This window comes from Tupaia chinensis, unplaced genomic scaffold (genome assembly GCF_000334495.1).
Source record: "Tupaia chinensis unplaced genomic scaffold, TupChi_1.0 Scaffold146187_1, whole genome shotgun sequence".
NCBI classification, from domain to species: Eukaryota; Metazoa; Chordata; class Mammalia; order Scandentia; family Tupaiidae; genus Tupaia; species Tupaia belangeri.
In genome coordinates, this window is record NW_006206042.1 from 783,198 (window position 1) to 794,555 (window position 11,358).

The 11,358-nt window shown below is 54.1% G+C and overlaps 1 protein-coding gene across 1 annotated transcript; it reads right to left on the reverse strand.

The window, feature by feature from the left end:
* Nucleotides 1–3,280: 3,280 nt before the first annotated feature.
* On the reverse strand, nucleotides 3,281–3,771 carry NHLH1 (nescient helix-loop-helix 1). Its single transcript, XM_006168825.1, has one exon. The coding sequence runs from the start codon at nucleotides 3,769–3,771 to the stop codon at nucleotides 3,370–3,372; it is 402 nt and encodes a 133-aa protein (XP_006168887.1). The 3' UTR covers nucleotides 3,281–3,369.
* Between the last annotated feature and the right edge of the window lie 7,587 nt (nucleotides 3,772–11,358).

Genomic DNA, 11,358 nt, shown 5'->3' on the forward strand with positions numbered 1-11,358 from the left:
CTGCTCCCTTCCAACTCTTGTCCTCTGGTGTCCTCAGACTCTTACTGACCCAGTTCACCCTCCCTCTTGCCAGGCCCTGGGCAGAACACGGTTCAGTTACCTCACAAGGGGAGGGGATGAGCTCTAATCCTTCCCACCTGCAGTCCCTCTTCCAACTGATGCCCTTGTTTGCTTATCCCAGACCAAGACCCTTCAGAGACAGGAAATGTCTGGGCATTTCCTCCCCACTGTCTTCCTCCTGCCTTTGCAGGGGACTTTCCCTTTGGAAAGGGTCTTCATGCATACCTAGCCGGCTTTCCACTGAGGAGAACACCCTGTGGTTTCTCTGCCTGTAGCTGATCCTCAAGCCTCTCTATGTGGAGTCCTCCTTTGCAGGCAGGTGCTTCTGCTGCTGGACAGCTCCAGGGGTTGCAGATTTTCTTGAATTAGAATCTGTTCCTGTGCCTTCTACTAGGGCACCCTGCTCTGCCCCTCAGGGCCACGCAGAATGTCTTTCTGTCTCTCCCTTCACATCACCTATGTCTCGTCTTACCATATTGCATGCTCCAGTCTCAGCTGTTCCTTCTATGAAGTGGTCTCCAGATCCTCCGGTTTATCAATGTTCCTGGTGAAACACTGGGACCGAAAGAGCACTACCTGTCAGGCGGGTCATTTCAGGGAGGCTGGGGAGATGGCAGCAGAGAGCATAAGGAATCTGGATCTGGGCCTTAGCTGTGCTCCTGTGACCTGGGGAAAGGCCCTCCCTGCCTTTGGGCTTCGGTTTCCTCATGTATAAATTAATTTCAGGGTTCCTTCCAGGAGTTCTTTGACGTCCCTTTAGCACTTACGTATTTATTTTTATTTTTTGCTATAGAACATGTACACGCTAGATAGAGACAGAGTGAAAGATCAGGAAAGTGAGAAATCATCCCCCATGGGAGATGGCCACGCCACAATCCTTTTTTCTCCCTTCTCCTCTTAGGATTTTTGGGAACACACGCACACATGCCCAATGTGTTCCTCAAACAGCCGAGTCTGGGACTTGAACCACACAGTAGGCCATGTGGGATCCAGCTGCCTTAATCTCCATGTCACCTGCTAGCCCTTTTGTACTCTGTTATTTACCCCTTTCCTCATTCCTCTTTCAATTCCAGATCCTCCATTGCATTCTCCCTAGCATCCTGAGGCTGGGAACCCAGAATGGACCAAGAACCCAGACTGCAAGGACTTTGGGTCCAGTCTGGAGACAAGGAAGGGGAAAGCCACGTCTTGATTTCATGCCACAGCTTTTCCCGAGAGCATGGACCCACAGACACCTGTCAAGTTTGGGTTGCACAGAAGCGCTCCACTCGTTAGGCCCAGAGGGAGCACAGCATCAGGGAAGTCAGAAAGCATCATTCCCTGGGGGTGAGGGGAGGCTCCTGGAGGAACCCTGAGACCTGGGGTTATACCCTGCCCTGGGCGTCCTCCCCCTGTGGCCCCTTCTTCTCTCTGTCTGCATTTACCCACCACACTTCAGAAGAGCCTTCGAAGCCTAGGACCACCAGTGCCCACCCTACCATGACCTGCAGGCCGGCTTCCCAAGCCAGTTGAATGAACCACAGCCATACTTGGTGCTAGAACGAGGTCACTTTAATTTTCCTTTTTGTATGAAATTGGAACTGCAACTGGGGGGGATCACACACAAGACACAGGACACAGACCCCTGGGGCCTACTCTTGGGGGTATTAGAAAGAAACGAGGGTCATAGGGGAGGGCTGGGGAGAGAAAAGAGGTAGGTGGGCCTGGGGTGGGATTGCCTGGGAGTGGGGGAGTGTTGGTGGGCAGCCAGGAGCCCTAGAGCTGAAGGAGGGGCACGATCCCGAGGACGAAAGAGCCGTCTGAGGAAGGGACATGAGTGTGCTGAGCAGAGTGGACCTCCATGCACACCTGCAGTCAGAGAAGGAGCACGAGAGAAAAAGAAGAAACCAGGGAGGACGCAAGAGAGACCCGGCTGGAGCTGCTGGGGGGGTCCCCCTTTTTCTACCCCAAAGTGCACGAGTCGGCAATAAATAGTAATATAAATAAATAAATAAATAGATAAATAGGTGAATAAATAAATAAATACGTAAATAAATGTCCTTGTAGAGCTAGGAATTTGGTGTGAGGGGAGAGAGCCTGGAAATGCAGTGAGTTCATGTCTTCTACCCAGGGTCTAAGGCCCTTCATTCTACTGCTGACCCTGGGCAATAGTGAGCAGCTGGGCTCAGCAGCATGGGAGGGGGCTCCAGAGAGTGGAGGCAGGGGTCTCCTCCCTTCCTGAAGGCAGCCTAAGGAAGGAGAAAAATGCAATTAGCAGGCCCAAGGGCCAGGAGAACTGAGCACTCCCAGAGAGCACTAAGAATATCGACAGAAGCTCCCTGCCCCCTGAGATTGCGACCCCCTCCCCATCCCTCCTCCTGCACGCCCCTGCATCTGAGGGAGGAACCGGGGTGGGTTTGCACATCTCAGGGTGGGTGGGGGTAGAAGAACCAAAAATGAGATCTGGCCACCCACTGCCTGCACCTTCTGCAGATTTTCTGGGCTGTCTGGAGACATCATCCTCTACCCCAGGATCTAGGTGGCCCTTTCTCTAGTGGCACACAGGGACAGGGAAAGTTTGGAGCAAACTGGGATGGAGGGGGTGGGCAGGGGCAGGAACAGGGCCCAATAGCTCAGAGAGGCCAAGGCACTCACTACCAAGTAAGATCTGAGGTCTGTACGTGCTAAGCCACAGGGACCAGGTGGACAAGAGAAAAGCAGGAAGAGTGGTTCTATAATGCCCAGCTACTGAGATTCCCCTCTCAGATGCTGGGCACCCATTTTCCTAGCCTCCCAAGGGCCTTGCCCCTCAGCTATGCACGGATGGAGCAAATTTCAGAGGAAGAGGCCCACTTCCCACTCTAACCCCAGCTTCTCCTCTCCCAGTTAGCAGCTACTGGTGCCCCATCCCCAACATGGTCAGGAAGATAGAGTCTAATCCTGGGGTCTCTGAAAATCTGGACAAAGGGGTAGAAAAGGCAGCAGCCCACGAGCAAGCTAGAGGTTGTGGGGAGACTCCAAATGTGGCCAACTGGGCAAATCCAGCAAGTCCTCTAGACCAATCACCTAGCAGACAATATGACCAGCTGGGCCCCAGCAATAAACCCCAGAAAGAACCCAGGAATACGGCCTCCAGGTGCCTGGGTCTGGAAAAGAAAATTGCCCTTGTGACCTGCCATGGGCATTCTGCATGGACCCGGGGCCTCTGGGATGCTACGCCAAGGTGCCGGGTCTAGGGGAGGAAGTGGCCATTCTAAGCAGTGAGTGGTGATTGGGGTTTCAGAGAGGCCCCTGGAGGAGGGAGATTCCAGGGCTGGAGACTGGCGGAGCTCAGACATCCAGCACATGGTTCAGGTAGGAGATGTAGCAGATGGCAAGACGCAGGATCTCAATCTTGGACAGCTTCTTGTCGGGGGGCAGCGTGGGCAGCAGCTTGCGCAGCTCGGCGAAGGCCAGGTTGAAGGCTTCCACGCGGATGCGCTCCCGCGTGGCGTGGGCTGTGCGGTACTTGGCTGTGGCACGGCGCCTGCGCCGGCGCTCCTCTCGGCTCAGGTGTTGCAGGTCTTTCCGACCAGGCTCTCCAGACTCCGAGCCCCGGGCCTGGCCCCCTCCAGGGCCCCCAGGCCCAGCACCATCAGGGCCTGTCCCGCCCCCACAGTCGCTGAAGCCCGACTCAGTCTCCGAGTGGGTGGGAGGCAGGTCCAGCTCCATGGTGTCTGAGTTGAGCATCATGATGGAAGCTCCCTGCCCTACGAGATCAGGACCCCCTCCCCACCCCTCCCTTTGGAAGCTTGAAAGCTGGTCTTGGGAGGGGCAGGAAGGGCCGGGGGTGATGGGGTCTGCCACTGAGCTCTGGAAGTCAGAGCCACTTCAGGGTTCCATGGTCAGGGTTCCAGTCTGGAGCCTGAGAAAGAGAAGGGAGAGTTGATGGGGCAGAGGGAGGAAGGACTGAACAGCTCAGAGATGGGGAAGCAGGGTTTGAGCTGGACTGGGAGGGGAGAGTGTAGGGGAAGAACTGCAGAAACATGGGGATGAGACTCGGCCAGAGAGACAGGCAGGTAGACATCGAGGGAAGGAGAAGGAAAGACAGTAAGATGGGAAGAAAATCTAGAAAGTGAGTAACAGGAAGGGAAAAGAAGAAGTAATGAAAAGAACACATCAGGCAGAATAAAACTGAGCAACTGAATTAACGAGATAAAACTATAGAACTCCTGGAAGCAAACATAAGGGGAAAGCTTCATGACATTGGATTTGGCAATGGTTTGTTGGATACACCACCAAAAACACAGGCAACAAAAGCAAAAATAGACAACTGGGACTACATCGAACTTAACTTTAAGTGTTAAAAGACACAATCAATAGAGTGAAAAGGCAACCTATGGAAATGGAAAAAATACATGCAATTCATATATCTGATAAGGGGTTAATATTCAGAACATATGAAGAAGTCTTTAAAAAGTCCTATAATTCAGTAGCACTATTAAATGTGATCTACAAAAGGCCAATAAGCATACGAAAAGATGCTCAATATTAATAATCATTAGAAATGGAAGTCCAAACCATAATGTGCTATCACCATATACCCATTAAGATGGCTACTCTAAACATAAAAATAATAGAAAATAAAGTCTTGCTGAGGATGTGGAGAAATAGGATCCCTTATAAGTGGGATTATAAAATGGTGCAAATGCTACAGAAAATAGTGTGGATGTTCCTAAGAAATTAGAAATGGAACTATTCAGTAATCCCACCTCTGGGTATATATGTTGAAGAGATAGTTGCACACCCATCTTCATAGCAGCATTATTCATACCGGTCACGATGTAGAAACAACCCGATGTCCGTTAACAGATGAACAAATAATCAAAATGTGGGTAACAACCCGATGTCCGTTAACAGGTGAACAAATCATCAAAATGTGTGTGTGCGTGTGCGTGTGTGCACGCGCACACGCACACACACACACACACACACACACACACACTCAATGGAATATTACTCAGCCTTAAAAAAGAGGGAAATCCTGTCACATGCTACAACATTGATGAACCTTGAGAACATAGGGTAAGTGGAATAAGCCAGTCACAAAGGACAAATAGTCTACAGCTCCACTTAGATGAGATATCTAAAGTAATCTAATTCATAGGGACAGAAAATAGAATGACGGCTGCCAGGGGCTGAAGGGAGGGGGAAAGGGGGAGTTGTTTAGTGGGTATCGAGTTTCACATTTGCAAGATGAAAGAGTTCTGGAGCTCTGCTTCACACAATGTAAATATACTTAACACTACTGAATTATACAGATAAAAGTGATTAGTATAGTAAATAATTGTATGTGTATTTTACTAAAATAATAAATAAATAAGTGGTGGTGGGGAGCTGAGCAAGACTGCAGTTACAGCTCCAAGGGAGGTTGTCTAGTACTCTAGACCTGCCCTAGTTGTGAGGAGAGAATGGCAGTCCTTAGCCCTGCAGTCTCCTCCCTGTCAGGCTCCCCTCCGCCCTTGCTGCCTGTGGGATGGTATGGATAAACACGCAGGCTGCCCACTGTAGAGTGCACTGGGACATATGGAGCTCGACATAGCTGCCCTAGCTCAGTCCTTCCCAGCCTTCCTAAACCTCCCAAATATGACCACTGTAGACATCAGATCCTACCTCCTGCTTGGCTAGAACCAGAGGAAGACATCTCCTCTTACCACGATCCCCCTGTCCAGGACCACCCCTTCCTCCAGCTCAGTCCTCAACACCTTTAGCCCTCACCTTTCTCTGGCCCTTTTGGAGATTCTGCAAGGAAGATTGGGGAAAGAGGACACAATCAGCTTTCAACTCCTGCAGTCTTTCATAGCCCAAGGTAGGTCCAGACGTGGCCTGAAGAGGAGGACCACCATTAAGGGTCCAGCACAGGAAGAGATCAGGGCAAGGCAGCAGGAGCATGGCCTGGGAAAGGGTTTTGCTTGGGGTGGGGGGTGTGAAGGGAGAACAGTGAGTCTTACTCCATGCTCAGAAACAACAGCACTGAGACTCCTTCACGCTCACCGACTCCTCTTCCTCCCCAGCCTGGCTCTCCTGCCTGACAGATACTCTCACAGGGATCAGGACCCTCCCAAGTCTTGCCCCGCCCCGCCTTACAGAAGACAGACTCAAGGCAAGTCAACAGTTCCTAAGCTCTAGGGGAATAAAAGTTCGTCAACATCTGATGGTGGGGAAGGCAAGCACGCACCCAACCATAACCCAAAACAGAAGGTCGTTAGTGCTGAAATTCCAAGCACACTCCATATTCTGGGGTCCAAAGGACAGAGAGGCGATGGCGATATTGTAGGAGCTCCAAAGATAGCATCTCCCAGCACACGCTCATGGCGCTCCACTCTCCACCCCTGTCTGAGCTGGGACCAGGAGTTCAGCTGTGGGATTCTTAGCATCTCTACCACCGCCCGGTTCTCTCTGTCCAGTCCCTATGTCCCTTTACCCTTGGTCACTCCACTATGTCCCTTCTTTCCCCTCTGCTCCCCATCCTACCCCTGCGTCATCTCCACCTGGCCTTACTGTCCCCCTCCCCCCCAGCTCCAGTACCGGCACAGCTTCTATTTACCCATTAAGTCCTCACCCCCAAATCCAGTTCTGGTCTCAAAGTTCCTGGTGCTGAGGATCAGGAGGCAGCAATTCCAAGCATCCAAACCGGAAAGGACCTTCAGCCCCACTTCTGCCAACCCCAACCCGATTGAGGGTAGACAGACACAAAGTGTTAAAGGGGAGAAGTGGGCAAGAGGAAGACGCAGAGATGGAGAGAGACACAGTGTGCATGAGAGAACTAGAGGGAAGCTCTGGGAGGGGCCCGAGCTGCAGAAGGAGAGGATCACACCCAGCCCTCCCTGACCATGGCTCCCTCTTTACCTAGGAGGACCCAGTCATTGGATCCAAGATGCAGGACACGAGGGGTGGGGGACGTTGACAGCCCCAGTCTCCTCTGGCTGCTCAGGGCTCATCCGGCTCCAAAGTTAGTTTCCAGCTTTCTAGAGCTCTTGGGGGCAGTGTGACGTGGCTGAGCTGGCTCCAGGGCAGATGAGGGCACACATGGTGGGATGTAGGGCCCAGGTGGAGAGGGCAGGCTTGGCCAGGTCGTGGGGTCACCCACACTCACACACTCACAGACATACACACCTGAGCTGGCCCAGCCCTATGTATATATATGGAGATACACACACACACCCCCAGCTCTTCATTGGCTGGCCCAGGTCCCCCTCCCCTCATCAATATTAAACAACCAGGCCAGGCAACCATTGGCAGAGGGATCTGGGAACCCCCCTGGGAGCTGGGGGCGGGGGCTGGTCCTGGGGGGGGGCTAGGAGTGGGGGAGCAGGGACATCTGTTCTCCATGCATATTTCATAAGCAAGAAATGGAGAGCTGGGGAAGGGGTGGGGCTGGGGCGAGAGCCAGGGCAGGACCACAGATGAACCCCCTCAGCCTCCCACACCAGAGCCAGCAGGGCTGAGGCTTCCAGCAAGCTAGCTTTCAGTGCCATGTCCCATTCTGAGTCTCAACACGGCTTTGACAGTCCCTTTCCCTCATCTCCTTTTCCCTGCGAAGAAGGTGCTCCAGGGTACTCTTGGGGGAACCAAGAAAAGAGCAGTGGACAGCACTAAAATGCAGAGAGGACCCAAGAGCCTGCCCTTGTTAGGGCCTCATCCTACATAGAGCTGGGCAGGCTGCTGGCCAGGCTGCCTGTGGCTACTGTTCAGGACTCTGCCCTCCTCACCCTGGGACTCAGTCACCACCCCACACCCTCCTGTCCCAGCTCCCGCGCTCCCATCTACCCTATCGTCAGGCGAGGAGCAGAGTCAGGCTGTGGACACAGACCAACCTGACCCACTGGGAACAAGGGGCTTTTAGGAAGGAAGAGGTAAGGCTGTCAGGAGGGGAGTGGAGGTGTGCCAAGAGAGGAAAAACCAGCACTGGAGGACTCAGTGGGGAGGAGGGCAGGGCAGCCCAGGCAGGCTCTGATTGTGCTGGGGCAGCACGTGAGCAATGAGGAGAGTAGATACAACATTACGTGCAAGTGAGCGCTGATTAAGTTCACATGGATAGCTCTGCCGCCTCCAGCATGTGTGTGTGTGTGTGTGTGTGCGCGTGCGTGTATGCATGCGTGAGTGTGTGTATGTGTGTGGGGTGTGTGTCGCAGGGCAGCAGGGCGAGGAAGCGGGCCACCAGGACGGAGGGAAACAGAGACAGGCTGCGGGGCTGGATTTCAGCATCCGAGCTCCGACTCCTCCTCAGCTGTCGAATGTCTTCACTGAACCTTTGTGAGTACCCAGCATGCACCCTGGCTGGAGTCCAGCCAGCAAGGCTCTGTCAGCTGTGTGACCTTGGACAAGTATCAAGCTTTTGAGCTTCAATGTCTTTTTTCTATGAAATGGGGTTAATTATGGCTGCTTCTTAGGTTGCTGCAGAGGCTGCATGAGATAACCCACAGAGCAGGTGAGCACGCAGTAGGCGCTGTCCCTGCTTCCAGCTGAGGGAGGGATTTGCCATTTTCCTGTTGCTGATCAACTTTGTCTGGGCTTTCTCCAGAGTAAGGCATTCCCTAAGGGGAGCCCCAGAGTTCCTCCCCAAGCTCCCCCACCTCTCCCCACCCCCAGGTCTGGGAGGTGCCAACTCCCACCTGGGCAGGCCCAGACAGGTGCCCAGGCGCCAGCAGATGGGCTGAGCTGGAGGGGAAAGGAGGCTCGAGGAGGAGGGGTGGGGGGGCAGGGGATCAGGTGGCATCTCTGTTCTTGCATCATCATTGCCATGGTGCTGATTAAAAACCAATCTCCACCTAATGAGCCCCCAGCAACAATTCTACCTCCCCCACCCTCCTGCCCTCCACCCCATCCAAGAAACTGGGAGACAGAGAGACTCAGGAGAGAGTACTGTGGGGAGAAGAGAGATGGGAAAAGAGTAGGCCATGGAGAGAGAGAAAGAGATGGAAGCAGAAGGGGATGGTATAGGGAGACATGGGGAGAGACTGAAATGCAGGGAGAGAGAGAAGGATGAGAAAACGCAGTCGCTGGGTAACACAGCAGGAAGACAGACAGGGGAAGGCAAAGTCATGGGAGACAGATAGGAGGAGACAGAGAAAAAAGAGAAGACGAAAGTCTTCATGAAAGGTGTGGGGAGACAGAGACATGGGAGAAAGACTTGAGAAGAGGCATCTGATGGGGAGACCCAGAATGGGTGAATACAGATGTGGAGAACACATGGCTATTCCATGATGGGGAGAGACAGATGCCGGGAGAACGGAGCCTCGGGGAGGTCCCAAGACAGGGTGGAGACACAAAGACAAAGGGAAGCCGAGAGCAGGCGGTGGTGAGGGAACAGAAAATACCAAGCTTAGGAGACAAGGTGGGAGACATGGTAAACAGTTGGATAGAGTTGAAGGACTGTCATCAAAACAGGGAGACCCAGATCTCAAGGATATGGCATTGAAGAGAACAGGCAGGACCTAGAGAGACCCTTGAAGCGCCAGGGCTGGAGGCCCCACAGAGAAGGGAGGAAGGAGTCAACGCCCTGCTGCCAGCCTCCCTCCTTTAAGGCTGTTTAGCTCAATACTTTGGCCCTGCAGCCTCCATCCCTGAAGCACCCAGCCTGAGCTGTCCCCAGTTGGAGCTGAAGTTTGATGGTAGAGGAGAGTACCAGGGTCCCAGTGCTCTGGGGCCCACCCCTACTCCTCTGCATCTGTCATTCCAGGATCCTGGACGGGAGATTCTGGCCCCAGTCTTCACTCAGGCCCCTTAGGGGAGTAGCTGAGAGGTTCACACTCTGATGAAGAGGAGCTTGAAGCATGGGATGGTAGGGAGAGAGGCCAAGTCTACTGAGCTCAGGGTCTGCTGCCCCAGGTCCAAGTTCTCATGACCCAGGCAGGCCGCTTAACCTCAGTCCAGTCTTGTTTTGTCACCTGTGAAATGGGGGTGCTGTTGCCTTCTCCCTAGGGCAGGGGCGACACCCAGGTGGATGAATGCATGGGGAAGGGCTGAGTGAACTGTAAAGGGCTCTCCCAGCTTCCGCATCCAGCTGGATGGAGACTTAAAGATGGTAAGAAGTTTCTCACACGCGAACTTGAGCATTAAGAGGGAGGGAGGCAGGGGAGCTCTCTGAGTCAGCTCTGGGTACCCGCAGCCCATGCCCCGAGGAGAGGGAGATGGGGGGAGAACCCTGCCCCTTGGGTAGAGGTCTTTGCTATGGGGGGAGGGGCGTGCAGGAGCAGGCCTGGATAGGGAGGCTGATTTTGGCTGTAAGGCCCATTGCTGCAATAGGGTTCACATTTCCAGGGCACTATCCGCAGATCTCTATCCTAGAAAAGGAAAAGCAAGGCTGTGAGGGGATGGTTGGGGGAGGGACTGGGTAGGGAAGACACAGGGGCCTGGGCCTGGTCCTTGAGGGTGGGGGAGGGCCTGGAGGAGCTGGGAAGCAGTAGGTTTGGCAGGAGAGGGGGTGACATATGTGGGGAGCCCTGGGGACCCAACTAGGCAAGCGGCTGGCAGGGAGAGCAGACGGCGTTAACCCTTGCTGCGCCACACTGCCTGACCCATCCACAGGAGTGGCCCGAGCCAGGGTGTAGCTAAGAGGCTGGCGGCCTGCGGGTCACAGGAGCAGGGCAGGCTGCAGGAGCACAGGCAGGAGCTGCAGTGTTTCTGGAATGAGGTGGCACCTCTTGGAGCATCTTCCATCTTCGAGTTCCTTCCTCGTCTGTTTGCACATGGTCTCTGTCAATCTGTCTTTCTTTGCCTCCACCTCTCTGAGCCTCTAGAAGGTGACAGCGGGTCTCCACTTGGGCTAGCTACACAATCTGTCACTCTCTCTGCTGCCAGCCTGGCTGGGAGCCCCCCTTCCCAGTGCCCAGCCCCTGAGCCCTCTCTGGCCCGGCCCCCTAGGCCTTATCGCCTTTGTGTCCTAAGGCGGCCTCCCTTTCTTCTTGCCTCTCCACTCACCTCTCCCAGCTCAGAGCCCATCTCCAATCTCATTACGGCCTCCAACCCCTGCACCGCCCCGCCCCCAGCCCCTTCTCTTCCCTCCCCCATCCATCTGTCTTCCCTGAAGCTCTGGTCTTTGTGTCCACCCATCTGTCACCACCAGCTCTGGGCCTACTCCCCTCCTGGCCACGCCTGCCTGGCCTTTCTCCCCTCAGGCTCAGGCTCCTTCCCTCTCAGGCAGCCCTGTCTCCCTCTCCTCCAGCCCAGCTAGCAGCAGTCCTGACTTCCTTGTTTCCTCCCACTAGCTTGTTTTTTTCTGGCCACTGTCTCATCTCGTTTTTTTTTTGGGTTTCCCCTCCACTTCTCTTACCCTTC